This window comes from Cydia strobilella, chromosome 2 (assembly GCF_947568885.1).
Source record: "Cydia strobilella chromosome 2, ilCydStro3.1, whole genome shotgun sequence".
NCBI classification, from domain to species: domain Eukaryota; kingdom Metazoa; phylum Arthropoda; class Insecta; order Lepidoptera; family Tortricidae; genus Cydia; species Cydia strobilella.
The window spans coordinates 6,376,974-6,404,422 of record NC_086042.1 but is presented as its reverse complement, the minus strand read 5'-3'; the positions used below and the strand labels follow the sequence as shown (position 1 = coordinate 6,404,422).

The following is a 27,449-nucleotide window of genomic DNA, read 5'->3' as shown; positions in this document are numbered from 1 at the left end:
GAAGTTAGTTGCGTTGTCGGAGTACAGAACGGTAGGCGTGCCGCGCCGAGCTATCATTCTGCGCAGTGAGAGTATCATAGAGGATGCCGAAAGTGAGGCGGCAAGCTCTAAGTGCACAGCTCGGGTAGTGAGGCAAGTATATAATACGCCCCATCTTTTCTCGCGGCGGCGGCCTATTGTAATATTCATTGGGCCAAATAAATCTACGGCTGCGGCGGTAAATGGCGGTTGATTCGCCTGGAGCCTCTCTGGTGGTAAGTCGCCTACAGGAACCTTGAGTGTGGTCCCCTTATAGGTCCGACACCATTGGCACTTATTCGTTATATAACGAATGCTACCGCGCAGACCGATAATATAATATCTCTGTTTCAGCTCGTTTATCACTGTTGAGTGGTTGCCGTGATTGTAGAGAGCATGAAAATGATGTATTAGCAGCTTGACGAAATCTTCTTTAGCGTGTAGAACGGGTATGTGTACATCTTTATCTATTCTGGCGTTCAGCACGATGACTCCATTTTTGTCGAGTTTTACTGCGATTTTATGGAGTGGCGATTTCTTCGGAATCGGCCGTCCAGTTTCCATTAACTTGATTTCCTCTGGAAAGGCTTCATGTTGACTCCGGCGTATAAGCAATATCTCTGCTAAGTTCAAATGCCCCTTATTTATGTCTGTGTCTGGTTTCTTTTTAAGCAATGCGGCTTTAAAAACCTCGGCGGCAACCAGTGTTTTAGCGGTGGCGCGGACTAAGCGTACGAACTTTGAGAACCTACATACCTCCGGCAGGTACTCAAACTTATTTTTCGCGGCGCCTACCGAGCATACGAGCTTGTTAACGCGTTCTTCGCCCGTATCGGCGACGGGCGCGGGCGTTTTCTCTGTCGGCCAATGCTCCTCGCTTTTACGTATGAAATCGGGCCCTATGAACCATCGGTGGTTCGCTCCAAATTGCGTAGGTATACCGCGCGTCGCGTCGTCAGCTACGTTAGCTGCACTAGGCACCCAGCGCCAGTTGGCGGGGGTGGTAGTGTTCTCGATTTCCGCTAACCTATGTGCGACGAACGTTTTGTACCTACGTGGGTCCGACCGTATCCACGTGAGTGCCGTTTTGGAGTCAGACCAAAAATACTTGTCCTTTATTACGTAGTCTGACTCTTTGACTATGGTCTCCGCTAACCTAGTCGCTAGTACGCAGCTCTGTAATTCCATTCGTGGAATACTAACTACCCGGAGAGGTGACACTCGGGCCTTTGCGGCCACTAATGCGGACGTTCTAGTCCCCTCGGGGTTGACGCTGACTAGGTACACGGCCGCGGCATATATTTTTTCACTTGCGTCGCAAAAAACATGCATATATGCCTCCCTATTAAATGCGGGCACGTGTCGCGGAATTTCCAAGTCCCGTAATTGTTGTACGTTATCTATGAACGATCGCCATGCGGGTGCGAGCGAGACGGGTATGGGCGAGTCCCATCCGATTCCGGTGCGCCATATCTCCTGCATTAATGCCTTGCCTAAGACGGATATGGGGCTTACGTATCCGATCGGATCGAATATTGACATCGCACTACTCGTAACCTGTCGTTTTGTGGGTAATTTCTGACCGTTAAGTACGTCCTCGGGCGTGTTGCGAAAGTTTACGTTGAAACCTAAGGTGTCACGCTTGTGATTCCATTTCAAACCTAACGTACGTTCGCTCTCGCTAGCGCCTAACAATGACGTTTCCTCTTTACTGTTAACTACGTCAGCAATAACCGTAGGATGATTCGAAGCGAACCCGCGAAGCTCGAATGACGCGCGCATATTTAATTCGTAAACCTCGTTTACTATGCGCCTGGCGTCGTCCTCGGACGTATCGAGCGCGATCAACATGTCGTCCATGTACGTATTTTTTATTGTTTTTTCAGCTGCGATCGGAAATTGTTCGCTATGCGTTCTTGCGTTTTCGTTTTTGACGTATAGCGCGGTTGTCGGCGACGCTGCCGATCCAAATATAAGCCGCTTCATTCTGTATTCTTGCGGTGGAGAGGTGCGGTCCTCCCCCCGCCAAACGAAACGTAACGCATCGCGATCTTGTTCAACTATCTCGATCTGTAAAAACATTTCTTTGACGTCCGCTATTACCGCGATTTTACCCTCGCGGAAACGCACTAGAACGCCAAAGAGTGACTCTAACAAGTCGGGGCCGGCCAAAAGCGCGCTATTGAGCGACCGTCCGTAGGCCGTGGCGGCCGCGTCCCACACTAATCTCATTTTGCCGCGTTGCGGGTGAAAAGTTGGGAAATGCGCTAAGTACCACACCCGGGGCGCATCGAGGGGGGGCGGCGACTCCATTTTCTCCGCGTAACCTTTGTCAAGCAAGTTAGCCATATGCTTTGCATATTCGGCCTTTAACGTTGCATCTCGGTCTAGTTTTCGTTCTAGACTGTACAGCCGTTTTAATGCTTGCGCTCGGTTATCTGGGAGCTTTTCGTCGTCTGTCCGCCATAATAAGCCCGCTCGATACCTATTCTCCCCCGGTATTTTTACACAGGTGGTTTTCAGCAAGTCTAGCGCGCGCTGGTCGGGATCGGCCCGAGGTAGCTTTTGTGAAACGCCTAATGATTCTATGTCAAAATGCCGTTTCATTAGTTCTAAAGCCTCGTCGTCCGCGGTTTTAGGCCGTGCGTGCCCTACAAAGTTTACCGCGGCGCGGCGCGTTCTATCTGGGCCGTGTAAAACCCAGCCCAGTCTAGTGAGGCTAGCAATGGGAAGCTCAGGCGGGCCCTCTAAAATTTGCCGAGAAATGATGAGGTGCCAATTATCTTGGCCTATCACGATGGTAGGTATGCCGGTCGGGTAACTTAATTCGTCCGCGATCTTAGTCAAGTGTTCGCACTTGTCGACTACGTCACGTGGTACGCCCTGCATTCCTATGCCAATATCGCCAATCGTGATTACCTCCATCATTTCCATGTGTCGGCTACAAAAACCCCGTATTGCGACTCGTAACGTATACGAATCTGGATTTCTGACTACGCCGCCTATGCCTTCTATTTCCAAAGTTTCGCCTTTTACGCGAGGCGCGAGTTTATCGGCCGTTTCGTGAAGCATCAAAGTCATAGCCGCGCCTTCGTCTAACAGCGCGAGGGTTTGTACGGTACCTAGCGGTCCCGACACCTCTACAGGCATGACTTTGAGGTACGTTTGCGGGAGCCTAATATTATTAACCGCTGCCGCCGGAGTACTATTACCGTTCGCGGGCGCGGCCGCGTTCAGTCCGTGTAATAGCTTATGATGTCCGGCTTCGCATTGGTTAACTCCGCACGCGATGTACTTGCACTTGAACTTACGGTGAGCCGCGTCTAAACATCTATAGCACAATTTAGCGCCCTTCGCTAAGTCCCACCGTTCAGAAATCGTCGCCGCTAAAAATTTACGACACGCGCTAACTTTGTGCTCGTGGCCGTTCTGGCAAACGGCGCACGTGCTGCGCGAGACAGGGACGGACGATGTCGGTTGTTTGGGCTTAGCTCCGGTCGACGCGGGTTTTTTTTTGTTACTATCGCGAGGCTTAACTTGCGCGATAGCGGGTTTATTACTACGCGGCGCTTCGCGTACGTAATGATCGTGGGAATCTGATTCCGACTCCGTGCTAGGATCGCGGGAAAACGCGGGGGCGCGACGCCTATCGCGAGAACTGCTTGCTCGCCTAGGGTCGTGCTCAAAAGATACCGTGTTTACTGTGTTCCGCAATCTGTTCGACGGCCTATGTCGGTTGACGCGTTTGGCTGCAGTGCTAATTTCGTTCAAAAACTCCGATAATGCAACTAGACCGGGAGTTTGACTATTAGACTGCCTATATTTTGCCCATTCGTAACGCACAATCAGATTAAGTTTGTCCACGATTTTGTTTACAAGTTCAGGCGCGTGTAGGTACTGCTCTTGTCGCAGCGAACGTATGGTTGCGACGGCATTCGCAATATGTGCGGCGAAGGAAGCTATGTTCGCGTTGTCTTCTGACAAGCGCGGCATACGTTTTATATTATGCAACTCCGTTAACACAATTTCCTCCGGGTCGCCGAATTGCCGTTCTAGCGCCTCCATAATTTCGTACGGGTCCTGAACTGTGTACATAATTGATTTCACGGCGGTCCGAGCCTCGCCTTTGAGCGCGCGCCTAATACGACTTACGTTATTGACGGCACTAAACATGGGAGACGTGTCCTCGAACTCTGCCCTAAATGAAATCCATTCGGTTATATCTCCTCCGAATGAGGGTAACTCGGGCGGCTTATGGTAGATAGGTGCATAACTGCCGTGTGGCACCTCTAAATAACGCGGTTGCGGCCTACTAGTACCCCGCTCAATGGCGGCGGCGCGCGGCGGCGGCGCTGTCTCCTTCGGCAAGGGAATTTTACTATTCACGATCGCGACGTCGTGCTCCTGCGGCCTACACTGTTGTCCTACCCAATTCCTAGTACGCCGTTCAGACTCGTCAGCCACGGTACTGCCTCTGTCAGAATTCGCCTCTAATTCGGCGATCTGCAGCTTTAATTTGGCAGTATCGGACTGCTTCTGAGCGACAACTAGAGCGGCTTTATGAACCTCGAGCTCGGCCATGAGCACCGATAATTGACTATCACGATCCCTATTTACCGATTCGCGACCTCTGATTGATCCACGAACAGACGGCGCCCGCGGCGGCGGCGGCGCGACCACGGGGTCTTTATTCACTAGCGTATTCGACCTACTGCGTTCTACTACCGTATCTTCGAATGCGTTCGAGTGTACCGAATTGTTGTCTATCTCTCCACCGCTATTCACTTGGTTGCCGGTGGAGCCTTTGCTCCATGTATGTGTCTCGGTAGACGTGGTCTTGCCGGACGAGGGGGTAGGGGTCTCTGTGGGCGCGGGGGCAGGCGGGCCCTTAGCGCGCGGTCGAAGATTTCTCGTACTCTTCGTAGACATCTTCTTCTTTCTTGACACACACGCGGGGGGTCCCTAACTATATACAAATTTACCTGCCTAACACCTATGCCCTGACGCCACAGAGCGCAACGTCAGTGCCCCTAAGCGTAAATCCCTCGATGCACTGAATCTCCCGCAATGACAAAGTGCAATGCCTAGAGCGTTCGAAAGCAGTGTGATGGCATCACCATGTGACACATGCAACGAAAGTTGCCAGGACGCGTGAGTGGAGGAAAACCTACAACACAGCACGGTCCGACCGGCAAGCCGGTATAGTGGGGTATGGAGGGGTAATTGGGTAAGGGTCTGAGCCGAAGCGTACTTCAAGGCTCAGCGCGTTCGTTTTTCAAGCTTCTTTTTTCTATCTGAGTGGAGAAAAATCTCGACACTCAGCGCGTACTTGTTTCTTTGTTCTTTCTTCTATCTGAGTGGAGAAATTCTCAACACTCAGCGCGTACTTGTTTCTTTGTTCTTTATCCGGCTCGAAGGACCATAATTGTTGAGCGTAGACTGTTTTTCTTGAAGCTCGTACGCCGAAGACTGGAACGCGCTGGCCGAAGTGAAGCTACCGCTGCCAATTACCTCAGAAATACCACCACCATGTTACCGGGTTAGTGTGAGGGTTAGTAAGAACACTTATTTTAGGGTTAATAAGATGTTAAGTGTAGAGGTGTTGTAGAAAGACTGACGAGGCTAGGTTGGGCAGTCATATTTATATGATAGCGCGACCGCGCCCCGCCCACTGTGTCACGTGGGTGTGTTGTGCAGAGTCAGTATCCATTTATTGGCCAATCAGCTTACGCTATTTTACAAAGTTAGGGAATAGGTAATATTTATTGTGGGACATTGATTCTTATAACTATGCACGAAATATAAAAATAAAACATAAACACACAATGATTAAAAGACATAGAAAGTTACACAATAATAAAACACAAAATTAGAGAATCACAAAACGTACAATAAAAATATCTTAAAAGCTATATACGACAAGTATTGTTACATGAAATTGGCATGTACTACACTATTGTGATATTGACTACTGGTTGCTTAGTCAACTCATCTGTGACTCGTCAATCGATCGTGATACGATAAACGATCTAAAAAATAAATTCGTTCAAGTTCATTTCAAGTTATCGATTCACTTGAGCCGAGTAACTTACATGTTTTGATGGTTTACTGTTATCAGTACATTAAATCTACTGTTTGATTCGAACTCGATTTAAATAAACAAAGGAAGGTCGTCAACGTTCAGATCGCCCTTTTTATTTTCGGATCGCTCTGACGGCATCTTTGTGCTCTTACACCGTGTCCAATAAGTCCGAATACACATCTTTTTACCTAGCTTGGCTCTAAAGACATACGGATTACAGGCCATCAAATTGTTATCGAGAGGATCGGTGCACAAAATTTTGAGAGTAGATCTTGTATGCCATGCTTATAAAAAAAGCAAAGTACATGGTATTTCCGAAGCGACCAAGAAAAAAAGAGTGCAAAGATCTAACATAATACTTTCTTGGCACGCAGAAGAAACTGTTTGTGTTAGAACAGCCTCATAATGCCCAAAATGATCGATTGTGGGCACCACGGATAGAAGACATTCCGGACAATCAGAAAAATGTTCCTAGGTTCCAGAGCTCACCATCGGTCATGGTGTGGGGTGCAGTATGTAAGAGGGCCAAGAGGGTGTCAACTACCTTTAGTATTTATAGATAAAGGTGTTAAAATTAACACACTTTACTATAAAACCGAGGTTTTGGAGAAGATTGTTGCCCCAAATTTAAAATGTATGTTTGGGAATGAATATTATATGTTCCAACAAGACGGAGCTCAAGCTTGGTGTCAGGCTAACTTGAACAGATTTTTTGCTAAAACATGAATGGCCACCCAGTTCTCCAGACTTGAACGTATTAGATTATTTTGTATAGTCGTATATGCTTTCGAAACTACATAATTATAAAATCATAAACCTGGATCATTTCAAAACTGAACGACGAAGCTATCAAGTGGATTAATTCTCTGGAGTTAGATTTATGATTTCTCTGTATCTGTATAATGCCATACGATTAAATAAATTTCAAAAAGGTTATCGAGCGTATTTGGGACGAAATGCCAATGGAAATGGCGCTTCTCGAATGAATCACATCATTCGAGAAGCGTTTGAGGCTGGTAAAAAATAGTTAATGGTGGAGTTATTCCGAAACATTTGTTGTAAATATATTATATAAGTGTGCCATTAATCAAATATAATTTTTATTGTAGTAACTATTCGTACTTTTATTTTATTTAATATTTGTACCGTATTCAGACTTATTGGACACGGTGTATATCAACATTAGCGATTGTGGTGCAGACTTATGCAATTTTCGACATTATCAAGAAGTTGCTCATGAAAGTGCAGTATTTGTTAAAGGTCTTGTTACGTACGTAGTATAAGTACTCAGTACTCGTATATCATGACTACGACGCAGTGGACTCTATAAGTGTAGCTTCTCAGTTAGAAATCAGACATGTTGCATTTACAAGCTGACCTTTTATAACATAATATTGCAATTAGACTGAAATACAGAGATGCAACTCTAAAGAAGGCGTAACTATACATATAAGGAAGTACAATTAAATGCATTAAGTGGATCTTAAAATTCTTAATTTTACGATTAACACAGGTTAATGGTTTATTATATATCCATATATCCAGCATATTTTATTTCTTCGATATTTTTTTCCCTCTTTGTCGTAATAAATAGTAAATATGTAGATGCTTTAGATTCTATCGCTGATGTAAAAAGGAGTTTCGATATGTAACATTTTTCTGCATATTACAGTCTCTGGCAATCTAATATATATGTTTCAAAATGAACGCTCTAATTTCGATGCGGCTAATCATACAAAGCTTATGAGCCCGTCAACGTGCTCACTTGCGCCACTGCTAAATAATTGTTATTATTTAAATTTAACGAAAGATATTTAAAAAAGGGGGCCGCTATACGTACTGTATTTTGTATTTAACTACCTTTTGAATATATCAAACTAGTTTTTATGTTACTGGATTCGTCGATCTATGAATTCAAAACAAAAACGGCCGGTTTAACTTTGGACGTATAGATTGACGAATCCAGCAACGAAATAGTACATTTCGATGCTAGTGCGGAAAGCATGTCATTACTCATCAAGAATGACATTTCCGCACGTGTATCGAACGACGTTTTTTTAATACAGTTGCGAAAAAATAAGAAAAGCAATAAAATCAAGCAAGGAATGGAATTCGAAACTTATATTATTCATTCTGTGACATCATTGACATTGACATTATGAAGAGGTGTTTTTCTAGTTTTTATTCGACTAGAATAGATTTTGTTATTATTATTGAACCCACTTCAATGAAAGATTTTTTTTTCAAATGCATGTTCTATAAGACAGAAACAATTGTAAATATTAAAACATTGTTGTATTATTACCTAAATATCGTTATTTACGATTATTTGTGTATCGTATATTTATAAAAACAATATCGAATGTTGCCTTTGGAAACTTAAAACATTCTTGCAGTAAGAAAATACGCCTCTTCCATTCAGACAACTTATTAAGAACGGTTTTTCAACATTAAAAAAAAAAACGTGTTATAATACTGATACTTATAATGATGAAGAGGTAAGTAATAAAATATGAAATATGCATATATTTTTTTGTATTCTTACATTAACAGTAGGTTTTTATGTTAATTACGACGTTTAAAAGAAACTAATATTAACACTCATCAATAAGTAGTCATGAATTGGAACAAGTAAAAATTTAAAAAATTGGAAAAGTAAAAAGCACTAGTTCGCGAAAACCAACTTTCCGCACGCTAAACAGCCACGAAAAGTAGCACTTTTTGAGCAACTGTATTAAAATAGTTATTTGTTATACAAGGGTGCAAAGTTGTATTTTACCCGCGAGTGTTTCAACACACGAGAAGTAAAATACATTTGCGCCCGTGTGTAACACAAAACTTTTCACCTCACTATAGCGAGGAAAGAGCAACATCCACAGGCGTTAGATCCTCTTCATCACTGGAATCATTCATTTCTTTACGATATTATAACAGAAAACTCTGGAAGTTGTGTATTTTTACGCGAGTCGGTGAGAAAAGGTTTTAAGTGAAAAAAATGTTGACAATGATGACATTTCTGATGTATGAAATGTTAACGATGCGTTTTGAAATTGCATCGACTCAACTTGTGCGTTCAGAATTATATTTAACATCATTTTAAGAATTTTAAGGTTTATGACTTAAAATCATTAAATAAAGCTAAATTTGGTATTTTTTATTAGATTCTCAAACCATTTATTTAATGATAATTAATATCGAACGAACCATTATCATGAGCGTTTTACGTTTTGTTATCTGTCAAGCTACTTAAACACGCTCCATCCAAGGTCAAATTACTTTCCCCACTAGTGGATAAAACGCGTTTTTCCCCGCTTGTATTGAAGGATAAACGACAACTTTCCGAGCTAGTGACGGGAAAAAACTATTATAATGTACTAAGTAATATAATATATCTTTAAACATCTTACAACAAACAAAATATTATATGCACTCACTATTTAAACTTGTTTAATTATTATATTTAGAATGAAAAAAAATCAAAATTGCATTGCACCGAGACTTATCTGTTAACAGCGAATATTTCCACCATGTCCTTCATATGATTTACGAGTTCGTGTCTCGCCCGTGCCAGTGAGTTTTTCCTGTTTTCCTAATGAAAATAATGCATTTTCCTAGTATTAGTACTCACAAGTTGCCTCGTAGCAGGTTGAGGCTGTAGTCGAAGGCGGAGGTGCGGCCCGGCCCGGACAGGTACAGCGCGCACTCGTTGTCGTCCGCTGCCGCCGAGAGCGGCGTCAGCGCCGATGTGTGGGCGCACCATAACGCTAAAACTAGCGCCCTGTAACAAAATAATGCTTATTAATAAATTGCCTTGAAAAAAAAAACAACTACGACTTATTGAAAAATACGACTTCGCACAGGCTACAGGGAACAAAGAAGTAACTCAAATATAACTAACAGATAAAATGACCTCCTTAATAAGACAAAGCTTTGCTTGGCTCCGTGGAGGAGTTGGAGCGATATTCAAATTATAAATCTGTCACGGTTGTTATGGATATAACAAAGTATCTGAATAGCCTGTAGTTTTTGGTTAAGCACAAAACCAATAAGAGCTGCCTAGGGACCTTGAGACTATATAATAATCGTGCACAGCATATACATCGTTACACCGCACCATCCAGTAATGTCTGTTATTTGACTTGATGGGTATGAAGTTGTAGTCATTCACAAACGTAAGACGTGAGGTGAATCAGATTTAACAGTTGTTACACATGTGATGTGTGTGGGCACGACATTCTTGTAATTTTTTGTACCTATGTTAGTTATGTATGCATACATTCGAAGGCTATTAAGTTAGCTAGTAAATACTGTATATTTATAAAATAAATATTTGTGAGCTCATCTATCTGTAATGGTATTGATAAAAATGGACTACAATTTACGTTTAGACTTCACGCTTGATTGCTTGCTCTTAAAATAAATAATAAACTCGACCAAATGACAGTTCACAACGACATCGACTCTGTTTTTTATCTCAATTAAATGCAATTTTTGTAATGTTACACTGACACCTGGCACTGGCTGAAATGTCAAAATAAGACATTTATTGCTAATGGCTCAAATCAAGCTGTCGGTTAAATCCGTAATGAGTTCAAGTTCTTTCTGCATGGAAATAGAGGCTATTCTTGCTAGATTTAGATATGGTAGGTCCGTAAATGCGAGCAACTTTTTATCCTGCACGCGTCAGAATCTAGATCAATCTATTGGTACCTATACGAGTATAGGTTTCAAAATCGCTCCACAACGTGTGTGTGTTCTTAAGTAAGTGTAAGTAGAACACCTGTGCCCCGGGCTTGTGCTTTTGCACAGGTTTCGTAAGTGAAGCTTTTACCTAAGCTCGTAGGTACCAATCATGCTGCTAACAGACCCATTAGGTTTTGTGACGCGGCCACTTATCTTTGTTTAACGATTGGGTGTGTAGGAACACTATCGAGCTTGGCAATAGGTGATAAATAGATAGTGTAACGTGTATTGCACCTTACCTGACTAGGAAATATGTGATTAGGCGAACTCGTTCCATATAAAATAAAATTTGTTCATTAACTTAAAATAGTTTAACAATATCCAGGTTGGTATCTCTTGTTAAGTATGACTTCTTAGATTCTTAAAATATACAATATTCAGATTATCAGCGCATTATTTCTAAGGTAGAGTTAAAACGCAACTTCGAGTGGAAATAATATAACTGTACTTAACCTATAGGCATGTGATTGGAATTCCACTAATGAAATTCTCATCACGTAGTGACCGATCGTAAAGTTTTATTACCGTGTAACCCCTTGAAAGTAGTAGGTATTCTACTTGTACGATACCACGGAATATATAATATTACTAGGTACTAGGTGACGATACGCTGAGAAATGGAGTGTTTATTAGATAAACCACATAATAATTACCAATTAAAATCCTTCGCAATAAGAATGATAAATGTTCGATAGTTTTCGTATATGTATCTATCCAGAAAATATGAACATGGGGCAATAAAACATATCATTATGTTCAAAGTAATTACATATAATGTACCGAAACCAATTATTCAACTATAGAATTATTAGGTAGTATGACTTAATAAATACAAATTAATAATGTCAATACATGTGTTGTGATAAATCGCTCGTTCATTGTGCTCAATACGTTTGTATAAATATCTAGTAAACTAACTGATATTAATCAAAGTGTCAGCGCCAAGCGTAGCCCGAAGCAGTTTGTCTAAGAGAAAAGTAGCTCTGTCCTTACACATACTAAGACTATTAAGGGTTTTATCGATACTTTACATTAAGAACGATATCTAACAAATGTAGTTAAATTAACAAATTAAAACAATTTTATAATAAAGAAATTAATCGTAGTAAATTAAGGCCGTTCCATCGGTTTGCCGCTGTCTTTGTCACATTTCGCAAGAAATAACGGGAAAGAACATACGCGCTTTTTATTTATTTTAAAAACGTTACCTTGCAATATCGAAATTCTAAAGCTATGAAATTACTATTTACGTTAAGATAGTATTTTCTTCTTTTTTTGTTTATAGTATCACATAATAAATAACCGAGTAAAGTAGGATTAAAAGTCCGAGTTAGAGGTTACTTTGGGAATTAATTGTATCGAGCGAAGTGTCATAATTCGTGTATCGGAAGCTATGTTGTTAAAGATAATGTTGATAAATATAGTCAAGAACTACATATATTTTTTCCACGTCTACGAATATCAACGCCTCTTAGAAAAACATGATCATATAAGGAGATTTTTCGCCTTCTGGCTCAGGGAACCGCCTTAAGTTGTAAGTACTGAAAAATCGTACATGATCTGCCGGGCTTAAAATATCTATCTGCTAGGAGTATAGGTATATTTTTATTCGAACACTGCAGAACTTTTGAATGCAACTGTAAAAGCGCCTAGAAAGTTCTTTGTAACTTCTTCATCTAACAATGAGTCATCACTCTTCTCGCTTGAGGGTAATTTGAAGTTGCAATTAATTTCAAATTACGTTACATAACAATAATCGGCCCGTGACCGATCTATTGCGTGGGCGCCGAATGTTGATGATCCGCGACCGACCTACGATCTACGCCCTGACCTATGAGCTATATCGTACAGGGCCTCAATTGCACTTTTACACTTACCGAACTTTTATTGCTACCTATTAATTAATATCTATTATACTTTTCGAGGAGTCATTGCGATTATAAGGTAGTTAGGAATTAAATATGGCAGTATTGGCTAGGCTAGCACTGGAGATCTTGTTAAATAAAAACTCTCCAAGCCTCAAAAATAATCAGTTTAATAAAAGAGCATTATGTAGCTTTTTAACGTTTCTATAAGTTTCTAAAGGATTTCAGCACGGGTTTTTATCTTTTCGCGCTATGGGAAAATCAGCATTGGCAATAAAAACTCGCTGTAGAGTAATAATTACGTCAAGTAACTGTTGTATTATAATTATAATACAACTACTTAAAAAGTGTATGGGAATGAATGAAGAACACACTAATGTCTAGCCGCGAGGCAGAAAGTAATTTTAAGCCTGGCTATTGGTACTAACCTGACCAATAAAAACTGTAAGTTATATTATTTCGCAATACAAGTTTGATTTAGGAATCACCAAATTACACGCAGTTGTGCAATGAGTATTATTTTATCCTCACAGATAAAAGTACCAGTTACAGTTGCAGTAAATCATGTCGTGCGAGTCAATATGAAATACTAGCTGTCGCCCGCGACTTCGTACGCGTGGATTTGTATGTTGGTGGTTATATATTCCACATGAAAATTATAACATTATGCAGCAAAAGATATCAGTAGGGACGGTTAATCATTTGTTAATAATTATACAACGCATGAGATTTGACTGTCATAACCTACGAAGTTTCAAGCCCATAACTGAAAAAAATTGTTCTCGATATATGTATGTAGGTAATCCCTCTCAACCCTCTTCGAGGGTTTTCAAGTCCACTATTGCTATGCACTAAAATGTTCGCTCCAGATGCAAACCTTCAACCCATTCTAACTCACGTAGGGAATAAATTTCTAAAAACTTTCCCCATACCGAAGTTATTCTCGATTTGTGGCTTTTCTAGCCGGAATTTTTTTTTGTCTATACAAGCTTTTGATCCTGGATAGGAATGCGATAGATTGGCATAAAAAAAAGTTTGTTGAAAATCACCTTTTTCTCGCACACTGTATGCTTTTTCCAAAATGAACGCCAATTTTCATTCATTTGAAATTAAGGGAAGATTTTCTAAGACTATTTATGCGTAGCAGCACCCAATAAGAAAATCCACCCTGTAAATTTAATATATATAGATATATAAACAGATAATACGTATAAATTACTTAAAATATACAACGTATCTACTTTATTTCGATCATACCTGGTCCAACTAATCTCCTTGGCAATTCAACGGGGTAGCTCACCAAACGAAGACCAAACATTGCCAATCAGGGGAAATAATTCGTGTATAAGCGAATTTTGGCACAGTTGTAGGGAATAGTGTATTAAACAACATACTAAAAGTACCGATGGGTGGTTGTGAAGCTAACGGGTAGGAGGTGGTTTACAGGTCCCTTTATATGGACCCGGGTATGTCATTAAACTGCGTCCGGACCCGGACATGTTCTTAAACTACGTCCAAAAGAGAGGTATGGGCACTGTGAATGACATCTCGCTTTGTGTGGTAGGGCCACAGGACAGCGGATGTCATTCCAGATCTAGAGCAGAGCCCAACTGGGGAAGTACCTCCACCTTACAGAAAACCGCAGCCAAATAACACTAGACCCTACTCATAGTGTTGTGTTCCTGCCGGTAAGTAAGGTTGTTAAAATAATCTAATAAGGTTGCCAGAGCTCAACGAGGGAGAGGAGTGTTAGGGTCGGCAACGCGCGTGTAATATCTCCGGTGTTGCAGGCGTCCATAGGCTACGGTAACTGCTTACCATCAGGCGGGCCGTATGCTTGATTGCCACCGACGTGGTATAAAAAAAATGTAAAAGAACATTTTTTGATACGGGCCACCGTTTATTAACGCGTATTTAAGTACGCGTTGCGTACTTTATGGCCGTTTAGTTTATTTATTTTATTTATTTAAGGATCACCAACGGATAATAAATGTACACGTTTACATAGAAACAAGGATATTTAACATTAACAGAGCCACTTATAGGTGACCACCTGACCACAGCTTAGTTAGCAGGATCCTCTGCAACTTTCTTCTTATGCAATGGTCACATGGTTGTATGGCAGATTCCGCGACCGCACCTTACACGGACTTGTTATGAACAGTAAAGCGGGCAATCTCTGCATCGTTGACCGACAGATTATACTTCTGCAGAAGGTTCGTTTTACATAAGATGTATATAAAATTAAACGACGTATTTAAAATTATACGTAGAAAATATAAAAGTGAAGAAATAGCAAGATACAATTCATTTCATTTTTTTTGTGTTTCGGTACCTAATACCGGATGTTAATACAAACGAGCAGGCATTACATTAGCACATTCACGTGTTCAACATATCGCCTAAGTTTTAAACGTTATTGTAAATTGTAGATTAGTTGTAGTAGGTACATCTACGTGAGAAATAAAGTGCAGTTTTTTTTTTCAATAAAAACATACCGTACACTAGAAATGAAACAATTGTGTTTTTTAGATATCCAAACAGCCAGGGGTTCAGGAACAGGGGTCACTCAGATTTCGGGGTTGAACGCATACTAAAAATTGCTAAATTCACTTTGCAAAATATGGCTAATAGTTGAAAAAAAAAAAACACTGTATATCGTCAGGTGACAACCAAAACTCACTAATTACTATCACAAGTTAATAGCCATAGCATAGTGAACCATATTAATACCTAAATAAGGTTAACTTTTATTGTTGTCGGTTACCGGGATAGTTACTCATGAAACAAAATCATGGAAACATCGGGATGTATTATAAATTCAATATACGCGATATAATTCGTTTTCATAGTTTTATTTCAAGGTTAACTTTTGTTAATCTTTTTTTTGTAATTAGTGAGTTCCTTGTCACCTGACGATATACTGAATTCAATTTGGTAGTTATTGGATCTCTTCTCAAGAAGAAGTTTTACACGTGTACATTTTAGGTCGTGCAAAATCTCGTATTTACTGTTTAGCAAGTGCGTGATCTGGTGGTCATAGTTCTGTGACGGCTAGGTCGAACCGCGCATGATTCTGGCGCTTGCGCAAGCGGTCAATAGTCGAGATGCGCCCGTGTTGCGTCACGGCTGTCGTCGATAATAAACAGTTAAGGCGATCACTTGTGGAAAACGTGGTAAAATATTGGGAGCATAAAAGTGTCTTAACTGATAAAAAAATATGTACCTAATAATAAATAGCAATAACCTGATAGTTCAAAATGCCATATAGGTATGTTCAATCTACTAATATTATTTCATTTAGAATGTCTTACTTTCGCTAGCTTTTAGTTTAAATTAATGTTTAATCTACAATTAAGATGTCGATTTCTATTTTATGTCTGGTTATGGTCAAATGTGTTTGTTGTGATATTGCTAAACTGATAATATAAACACATACATTTTTATATTAGGCATATGCATAGTAGTAGCCTTGATGAGTACACGCTGCATCTAAAGTTTCTGTTGAATTGGTAAATTAAAATAAACACCACATTGGTTTTAATTTCGTATTAATTATTAATCTGTAGAATGTTAGGGGTTGCTTCTTTTTTTAACATACGAAATATTTCGTAACTAAGTATATGTATAACCTTAAACTGGTACCCTTCAGTTTAGTAACTCGTGGCGCCTACTGTAATATTAATTCCTACGAAATATGCTTTTTAGCTTAAACAGTTTCCTAACTGTTTTGTCGATTCAGCAACTCTGTTGATTTTTCGCAAGTGTTATGTTTAATGTTATGATGTTGTAAACGTGCCTGATGTATTTAATCTAATTGATAAAATTCTATATTCAGCTTGGCTAGACCAAAGCATAGCTCGCAACTTAATTTCCTCAACGTAATACAAGTTGGGAATTGAATAAGTATGAACGAAAATAATCAGTTTTTGGGAAACATTACACATACTACACGTACATGTATGTATAAATAAGGGGAAATCCATTACAAGTACCGATTATAAACTACTTGTTTTATATAGGTACGTTGAACCTGCATTATTACTTAACCCGTAGTCACATGGTTACATACGGCCAGATTTATAAGATAATCTACTAAAGCTTCCTTTCACGTTGTAAATCTTGAGTAGATTAGTCCTAATAATTAATGCTGGCTAGAGCAATTACCGATTGCCTCCTTCGAGCGTTGCAAACAACTTGCAATTATTGCAATGAGATTTGTGAAGTAAATATTTTATAATAAAATATCTTGCTTCAACAATTATAACATTGTGTTAATAATAATGCGCACTTAAGCAATCATCATTATATTTTTGCATTAAATCGTTTATTGTACATATTTTATATAAAACTAAAGCTTTGGTCTGATATGCAGAAACATCTATATAACAAGTGTTCATTTGCGGATGGTTCAAGAATGACGTTAATAATATTCAATCCTTCTTTTAGTTCTTTTTTTTATTTCATTCAATTCCAATCACTTTCAGATGCTCTTTGAATGACTTTTGACGCTCACGTTATCCCTCGCAAGTCTCGCAACGTTCGAACAAATAATTCCCAGCAAGCTGGACATCATTTTTATACCTTTATTTGGTCCTAAATGCGTGTAATCCGAGTCTGCTCCAACCTTCCAGGAGGTGTGCATAAATTTTTGCTCTTTTTCAGTTTTTTGCTTTTAGATCCGGCGGAAAATTTGTTCTAATCATGATAAAAATTGATATCTGAGAATCCAAACGGTACCCTAATATGAATTCATAGTCTAAATTGTAAAAAATGGCCGCCATTTTTATTTTTTTATTTTTGGTATAATCATGTTGAAAATCCGAAAACGGATTTTTACCAGTGTCTGATCTGCAATTGTAATTGATGGTGGGTTCCTTCTACATCGAGTGGTTTGGCAATCCAAAGAAAAATTTTGCTCATAAGGCTCCCAAAATTTAGGACCAATTTAAAGTATTAAAACGATTTCCATTTTGATGGGAATTAATTCCACAAAACGCTATATTTGGATCTAAATGATTGGCCTATAATGTCACTCTTATAGATAGTGTCTGGCTAGCATATAATCTTCAAACTGTATAGTAGTAGGTACAATAAATATGAACTTTTATACCCAAAAACAATGAAATAATTTTGATAAATCAATACAGGTACAGTCAGCAGCAGAAGTTGCTAAGCGGGCGAGGTGTTCAAAATGATCTTGATGCGACTTTATTTTATTGTTAAGAGAATAAGAGCGTGTCAAGGTAATTTTGAACACCTCGCCCGCTTAGCAACTTCTGCTGCTGACTGTATATGCTAAGCAATATGAGCAGTGTTTAGAGAGTTTACTGTTTGTCAGTAACCACTTGACTCTAATTGTGCCATTTTCAATCAAAAGGGTACTTATTGTCGCTTATCAATAAGGCTCTATTTCCATTAAGCTTCAATTTGAAATCAACCTTATCGACGATCGACAATGTGGTACCTTTTGGTTGAAAACGTCACAATTATCCTAATTCTTGAACATAGTACCGTTGAGTTCACAAACGTCTTTACGAGCCGTCTTTATGTCCAAAAATTTATTTACACGACCTTATTGTCAGTGACGTCAGTGTCTTAGACGCGTGCAAATATATGTTTTCGAATGTTGGCTTGTATTCGTAAGTATAGAGTACATTGACACATACTGTTTAAAAATAGCTGAGACAAACTCACAAATTAAACCCACAGCCTATAGATTAAAAAAAAATCGGATTTATAAGAAAGTACCTGTTAATTGTAATCATTTTAGTTTCAAATATAAATATTCTTGGTATATAAAATTTACTGAAACAGGGATTAGTTATTAGTTTAAAGATGAATCGATGATAATCTGTAGTAAAATAGAAAGTAGTACTCTACATTAAATGATATAGCGCTGGTGGTCTAGCGGTAAGAGCGTGCGACTTTCAATCCGGAGGTCGCGGGTTCAAACGCCGGCTCGTACCAATGAGTTTTTCGGAACTTATGTAAGAAATATCATTTGATATTTCCCAGTTGCTTTTCGGCGAAGGAAAACATCGTGAGGAAACCGGACTAATCCCAATAAGGCCTACTTTCTCCTCTGGGTTGGAAGGTCAGATGGTAGTCGCTTTCGTAAAAACGAGTGCCTACGTCAATTCTGGGGATTAGTTGTCAAAGCGGACCCGAGGCTCCCAAGAGCCGTGGAAAAAATGCCGGGATAACGCGAGAAGGAAGAAGACTACATTAAAATGATAATATATACTTATAGAAAGACGCATGGTACATACTAATACGGAAAAAAAAAAAAACAATTGTCTAGCTAAAGTTTTGACACTAAATAGTTTATACTTAAATATTCTAAAGATGGACAATCAACCCAGTATTAACCAGCATCCAAATGTATCCGATTTTGGATTAATCTTAGACGTTATAGTTGCTAAACCATTTAAGGAATTTACTAAGAAAAAAATACCATAATAGTTTGACTGTGCACATTAAAACAATAACATTAGCATACTGCGAAATTTAGACAGAATCTTAAATTCTAAAAATAACTTTTGGTGCATAACTTTTACGCTTTAGAAAATAATTATTATAATAACTGCATTAGTATATTTATAAACCGAAACGTAATTATTATACACCGTACAAGAAGGTTTACAATAATAATTTAAGTAGGTACCGTTAATATTACATGTAACGCTATGCCAGAGTTGTTTATAATTAAAGTTTAAATTATAAGACATACTTAGCTTTTGGATTATTAATTAGAAACTGAAACATTTTCATGTTCATAAGTAAAAGCTACGCGCTACGCTCCGTAGCGGCGCGCGTAGACCCTGTGCGTGACTTCACTTTATACGTATGATATGATAGACTTCAACGAGAGAGTGAGATTTTCATTTACAAAACATTTACAATTTTTTTATTGTACCACTACTTCTATAACTTCTATCAAGATGTATCATAACAATTTATTCGTTTAAATTTAATATCATGATAATGAGTCAAAATAAAATTTAAATTAAATCCTAATCATAATATACATTGAAATATAAAAATCAGATATCAAAATAAAAAATGAGTAATGTAAATGGGCAATTACAGAAATAAAATAAACTGCAATAAATTAAAGTAATAAAGTTATTAAATTACCTTGTTATCATTCTCGTATTCCATACTTGCCACATTATCTTGAGCACAACACTATCTTATCTGGCATAGATCACTCCAGTTCACAAAACTAATTCAAAAATAATTTTAATTGTTATTTTGTTTCGCGGTTCGTGCTTCGTGCGGTGCGCCGGTCACAGCACTGAACGACTCGGTCGCTCGGCGCGCGTGGAAGGCTCGTGAAAGTCGCGACCCCCATGCCCCAGCCGGAGTCCCAACCCTCGATTGCTTCCGTTTGTGACGTTGTGGAAGCTTAGCGCTCGACCTTCACTTGTGCTGAAAGACGAAACAAGAGCGTTACGATTAGGCAAGCTTTTGTTACATAGCTTCCTTGCTAACAAATATAATATAATGTACTTATATCTATACCCGTTATAAAAACACAGTCCCCCGCCGCGTCTGTCTGTCTGTATGTTCGCGATAAACTCCAAAACTACAGAACAGATTTTCACCTTTCAAAAAAGTGATTCTTGAGGAAGGCTGAGGGTGTATAATTTGTTTAGGTTTTGTGTATCTCGTGCGAAGCTGGGGTGGGTCGCTAGTAAATTCATCCATACAAATATTATAAAAGGAAGTCTGTCTGTCTGTCTGTTACCTTTTCGCGCTTAAACCGCTGAACCGATTTAGTTGAAATTTGGTATAGAGATTGTTTCTCAAATGTAAAATGACCTTACAGTAATTCGCAACCTTAGGCGAAAGCAAAAAGGATCGATGAGGCTCGTCAATTAGTTGCTTTATCTGATTGCGCAAGCAGCAATGCAACGTCCGATGTGACGCAATGAATGCAGTGAGCGAAGAGCATTTTAATATTCGGCACCTCTGATGTAGGATGTAACAGTTAAAGAGCAAGGCACACTGCCAGATGTGTATGCTATTCGCGTCTCCAACCTTGCACTGTTAAATAAATACCCCTTATTGATTTTGGTGACATCTTAAGTTTCTTTGACAAGGATTAGTGCAACACACGGCCTGATTCTAATTTGAATAAACGTCAAAAATGTGATCTCGATACGATATGGATCGGATCTGTTAGTGTCAAAAGTGACGTTTCTTCAAACAAAAACGTCACTTTTGACACTATCAGATCCGATCCATATCGTATCGAGATCTATATTCTTCAAACAAAAACATCACGACGCTGTCAGATCCGATCCATATCGTATCGAAATCTAATTTTTGACACAACAAATACTATAAACAGAATAAAACAAATATTTAATACAACAATCGTGATTTTTTTTGCCGTTTATTGCGTAATGGAATGGAACCCTTCGTGCGCGAGTCCGACTCGCACTTGGCCGGTTTTTTTTAAAGCTATTCAATTTTCTACAAGGCATCATGTAGAAGCCATTAGAATAGGTTAGATTTATGTATGACCCTTCTGAACTGCTATTTTACTTAAATGAATCACAATTATAAAAACATGGTTGAGTAACAACACCTTTGCCTATGGTGTTTTAGTGTATCCGACTGTTTTTTGGCTTGCTCCTATATCATAAGTAAATGCTTACTTACTTCGGACACCTCTCATGTCGTTCTCCGGATAGCCTGGAAAGAGTAATAATGACGGGCAAAGTTGAAGGAACGAGACCTCAGGGCCCTCCTCCCACTAGATGGTGTGCTCAAATTACGGCACCTATGCAACTAAAACTGCACGAGGCCATGCGCTTGGCGCGGCACAGAACCCTATGGAGGAACCTGGTCTTCAGCAGAAGGACATGATGTCACGATCCTCAGTATTGAGGGACCGACTGAAGAAGAGAGATATCATAAGTATATTTTCTCACACTGTAATAAATTTTATACCTAAGCGATTAAATCCAGCACCATCGTAATTTTATCATCCATCTCATTTGCGACCTACATCGGCCGGCCAAGATTCGCAACTAACTATAATCTTGCAAGTTACGCAATGTAAAGAGCCTGAGAAGATCTCGACAAGTCGCAGAGCAATAAGCATAGTCATTTATGACCTTGTTTTAACTTTCTCTGAAAGAGCAATTACTAGCGTCATTTAACCTCTACGCCTTTTAAATTTGCGTCATCTTTTGAAGGGTTTTAGCCAAATTTATCCTAACAAGAAAATTCGCGCCAATTTAATCATATTTAAAGGTTCCAATTCTGCTCCAGATTAGAGCATGCATGTAGGTAATACTTGTTGGTTGGTTTTATCTAATACTAATCCATCCATGGAAAAAACCGGCCAAGTGCAAGTCGGACTCGCGTACGAATTAAGGGTTCCGTACCATTACGCAAAAAGATGGCAAAAATAATCACGTTTGTTGTATTAGAGCCCCGCTTAAATATTTATTTTATTCTGTTTTTAGTATTTGTTGTTATAGCGGCAACAGAAATACATCATCTGTGAAAATTTCAACTCTCTAGCTATCACGGTTCATGAGATACAGCCTGGTGACAGACGGACAGACAGACAGCGGAGTCTTGGTATCCGTCCGTTTTTACCATTTGGGTACAGTACCCTAAAAACTACGTGACACATGTTGTAAACAGAAAGTTGTCTTCATTATTTTGCGTCGTTTAAAAACAGTCATAATGAATGAACGTAATATGAATAACTTAATGGTTGTAAATTCGGACCAGTTCACCTAGTAGCAGTGTCATGATCATGATACTCATAATTGAAGGTCGTTTCGTCACGGAGGCGGGAGGGTCATTCACAAAAAATATGTCTTCGGTCTAATTGCCGCGACCAACACGAAATGTATGAAAAGAGTAAGAGTAATCTCAGAGAATGACCCGGGACCCGGGAGTGGGATCCGAAAATGTCATGTAACGTGCAGCGTCGAGCTTGCTTTGTGTTAATATTATGCAAATTATGTATAAATTGTATCTACAAATACAGAACTAAAATTAGCTATTAGTCTGTTGTCAGATTAATCCTCTTACTGGAAGGCAGTTTGACTTATGGAATGACAGCTCGTGATATGACGACAATATTGTCACTAGATATACTAAATGTCTATGAGATCAATGGAGAATGGGAAATTTCAACGAGATCTATTTATTTATGAACTTGTCAGTATGAAGGCAATTGGGAATTGCGACTTGGGATTCATAAATTATATTGATCGTATTACCTACTCAATAATGTGCCTGCATTTAAGCTGTGGCGTTAGATTTGTGATGTTTGTCCTCTTCAAAACGCCTATAAGTTAATATTATAGGTAAATAATGATTATGTAAATAAAGATCACACGAACAAAATAATGTATAATGTTAGGTAAATAATGATATTGTAAATAGAGATCACACGAACAATAATAATGTATCGTGTTAGTTTACCCAGTAAACAGTCGTGTTCTAGTTTCGTGGTTCAGAGGAGCGTCAAGTGGAACCCCACATCACTAACCGATTAAGTTGACTCGTGTCGAAATGTATCAAACAAGTACACGTTAGCACTTCTCCTTGGGTGACGCTGTCGTAATCATGCAACCTAATAAATCGTTTCTGGTGAACTTTAATCTAATATCTCCTCCCATTAGACCACGGGCCAGGCGAAAATATCAAACGGGAGGCGATGACTAAAAAAAATTTTTACGAGTTTCGGTGGCTGCCATTCCTCAACCCACCAACGGAGCGGCAGCTGGCTTCCACGAGGGTTCATCATACATACCCGTTAACCACTATACGAGTTATCGCGATCTATATAATTTGAGTTTAGTTGGACAAGTAGGTACGCCTGTCTAAAAATACAAGTTAGTTTAGGGTTAGGTTTTCCTCTTTCTGAATGGTAAAAGTGCATTCATATATCCTATAGTCTTTCTAAAGTAGGTACACCTAACACTTGTGGGGCATTTATTCCATGCAACAAATAAGAAAATATTGTAGATGAAAAAAAAATACTAAATGTTAATTAAATAAGACGGCTAACACTTGTGGGACATTTATTTCATGTAACAAATAAGAAAATATTTTAGAGGAAAAAAATTCTTTTAGCAAATGTTAATTAAATAAGACTAAGCTATCTAGTAAACCTTTAGCGTCACGGTTGAGATTTAATTTGGTCCTGCAATTTCTGGACTCATTACCTTTACAGATCTTGAAATACATATCGATAGTTTACTGACAGTTTCAGTCAACGTCACTATATACTGGCCCTTAAATACTTTAACTTTTTTAGTGTCAAGAAAATTATTAAAATTGACCAAGTTTTTATACCCTTCATGTAAATTAGTTACCATAATAATAATTGACAAGTGCCCCAATTACTGAAATAATTATCAAATTATTAGATTCTTATTTGAAGATAAAAGTGTTGTAAGAGAGAAAAGAAGAAGAGCGGTTTACATTTAAAATTATATTTTATTGCTCTCGTAGTCTCGTTCAAGTAACGTAAACATATTACCCAACGAAATGCAGTTTACGTAAGAATCGTGAATCTTGCAATGTTACTTACTAAAAGGGTGTAATCCTGTATCAATCAGCAATCTATTACATTTTTGCTCTCGCTGACTTGCGTAATAGGTACTTACAACTCATTTGCGTAAAGTCTTCATCTTCTCAAATTACTTTTTCGTCTAAGACGGTAATCTGTTAAACAAAAGCCATTGTCCCTTTTCTGCGAGTTGTCGGCCTTTGTGTGCCATTGTGTGTTGGCGCGTGCCACAGCACATGCGGCGCTCACACACGGCGCTCGCAGAAAAGGGACAATGGCTTTTGTTTAACAGATTACCGTCTTAGACGAAAAAGTCATTTGAGATGACTACAAAAGTTGACAAGCCGCTAATAATCATTTGTCCCTTTCCGACGTATTGGTATGATAGAAAGGGACAAACGATTATTAGCGGCTTGTCAACTTTAGTAGACGTTTATGAATAAGGGGGTATATCTGTGGAGTCAAGAATACATAGCATAACAATCTAGTAGCAAATAGGCGTCTATGAAATCATATCCTCAGATCCATGAATCCTATATGTATCAAAAGCAGCTAAAATAAAAAAAAAACATACAATTAAATCAAAAATAAATCAGTAATACAAATCTAGAATAAAAATATACATTTTCTTTAAACCTAATAATTAGTCCTTACTTTACATTATTGTGTATATGTATTGACATGCAGTGGTTCATGTAAGGGCAATCAAACCTGCTGGAGATCATGTTCAACAGCTAAGGTTAATACATCTACTTCTTAGGAAAGTTTCCGCAACGTACAATTTCAGCTGATGCGATCTTTACGAAATAAAGAGTGTGAAGTTTTTGTTTCGACACACAACTGTTTAATAAAAGTCTTATCGGCTTAGCACTGAAGTATGGATTAATAATTGTGAAATGAAACGATTGAATGACTTGAAACGGCTGTTTTGTGGCAAAACTGTGCCTATTTTGTCAGCCCATTGCTTCACATTGCCAATGTCATTGTGAGAAATGATATTACTGTAAAAGGAAACTATTTCTCAACTTGAAAATTCCATCAAAAATTCCATTTAAATACATATCATATATTTTTCGTTTCGAATTATTTTTTGTAACGCATCAATAAATTACACGATCAAGTTACAGTGTACAGACATTTCACCAACTTTATCAATCACCATGATATAATTTTATAGATGAATTAATGAAAATGCAGGTACATACTTATACTATACTTAGTATACTGGTATTTGCCAAATGAAACCATCGATTATAACTCAATGTTATATATTTAAACTGAAAACGCATTAAAAACGATCAATTTGTTTATGTACAAATTAAAGTAAACAGACTTACTTATACTAATTAGATTGTTCTGTTTTCAAATGTCAAGCAAATCGGTGAATCAGGCCAAAACTATAACGGGGTTTCTGCTGCTGATATACCTAAGTGAAAATACATTTAAAAAATCAAGTCGGCTACAATGCTTAGACATACCTAATTATCTAAATATCTAAAATTATCTAAAAAAACTATCGTCGGTAGAACTACCGTAATTATCTAAAAAAACTGTCGTCGGTAGAATTACCGTGATTGAATAAACCTAATTAAAAGTAATTTACCATACCGAAAAAAAACATCATTGCTTGGAGAGAAGATGTCGTCGTTTCGATTCTGAAACGGACGCTGTGGCTAATCGCCCCCCATCGAGATGAAACAATACGTTGTGCAAGGCACTGTTGAAATGAAACCGTCCCACAGTGCGGTTCTACTGATTTAAATACTAAAAAAAATCGTCAAATTTATTTAGCTAACAATTTTGTTATATTTAATCATTTACTTAACTTCATTTTCATAGTCAATCGGAATTTGTTTTATTGGTTTTAAGCTGGACCAATATAGTGTAGGATTCAAATGGGAAACTTATTTGTCTGACAACTGACAATTTACATTCGTTCACTTCTTAAAATGATTACGTGGATATTCTCTCCGAATGCCAAACAATGACATTTTTTGTCCGCATAATAATGTGCATTATGCATTACAGACGTATTTTGTAATAATGTTTCGCCGACATAACAATTGTCTGTCTCACGCCGGCGTAACGTTCGAATCAATCATTTGCGGTTAAATCTATTATAGTCAGATAATAGTCGCCTTCCGAAAAACTGTGTTGTTTAACACCTTCAATGCGGTGGGTTAAAACAGATTACATATTTGCAAGTTAACCTTAACTTGGTTTAATCTGCATAACTTGTGAGTTTTATTACTTTCATTTCACATTATGAATCTAAACCGAAGGTGTATCTTATTAAGAAATATTTAATTTGTAAAAGTCCATTAAATAGCAGAATTACGGCGCGATTCGGGAAATGAATTAGGGATTTACTAGATATGAAATAGTCAGGATATGTGACGTCCCACGGGTAAAGGTACCTTATGGCGGTTGGAGCTTACGCTATTATTAACGCCGCTCCAATTAATATTGGATGGCGCTTACGTCGCATAGCGCCGCAATAATTAAGCGTAAGCGCCAACCGCCATAAGGTACCTTTACTACTTCATAATTTTCATATCTAGTGAATCTCTAATCTCGAATCGCGCCGTTAGATTATTTAAAAATACCTCAATCTCATTCTTGATTTTAAAAACTGAAGATTGGTTTCAGGATGGTCACTTTCAAACGTTTAGTGTTTAAATACTTTGAATGCACGAGTAATTTTACTTTTGCATTACCATAAAACTCTTGTGGTATTGTGCAGGGCTTTTTTATGCACTTTAAAATTCGAGTCCACTTTCCGCGAAGTTTACCGACGGCTGGATCCGTAAGGTCCGTGGGATTTTTGTAACTCGTGGAATATGTGACAATAAGATGATACCATATTATGAAGACGATGGTGTTGAATGTAGAGGTACTGGAGAATGGGTGAAACAGAGAGATGTATTTACGTGCTATTGAACCTTTTTAGGCTCCTGGTGCTGGATAGTTTGCAAGCAGTAAGAGCTAGTAATTTCTATAAAATGTGGAGCATACCATATTATGCAGAATGTCATTATAATCGTAAATAATGATAAAGCCTATATTCATATTCATATTTATTAATAATATACACATACATTACACGTCAAAATACAAAATACAATTACAATTAGTGGAATAACAATTAAAATTTCAATTTATTTCAACATCGAAACAATAAAAGTAA

At 38.4% G+C, this 27,449-nt stretch overlaps 2 protein-coding genes across 2 annotated transcripts in view; both read right to left on the bottom strand.

Annotated features, from left to right (window-relative positions):
- Positions 1 to 20,071, bottom strand: part of LOC134750745 (chorion peroxidase) — a 45,001-nt gene extending 24,930 nt beyond the window's left edge. The window contains exons 1-2 of the mRNA XM_063685990.1: positions 19,849 to 20,071; positions 9,729 to 9,878 (exon numbers count right to left, since the gene is read on the bottom strand). Coding sequence (XP_063542060.1) covers positions 9,729 to 9,878; positions 19,849 to 19,883 — 185 coding nt within the window. The 5' untranslated portion in view covers positions 19,884 to 20,071. The remainder of the gene's footprint in view (positions 1 to 9,728; positions 9,879 to 19,848) is intronic.
- The window catches only part of LOC134750960 (cleavage stimulation factor subunit 2), a 144,969-nt gene that overhangs the window by 81,588 nt on the left and 35,932 nt on the right, over positions 1 to 27,449 (bottom strand). The window lies entirely within an intron of this gene.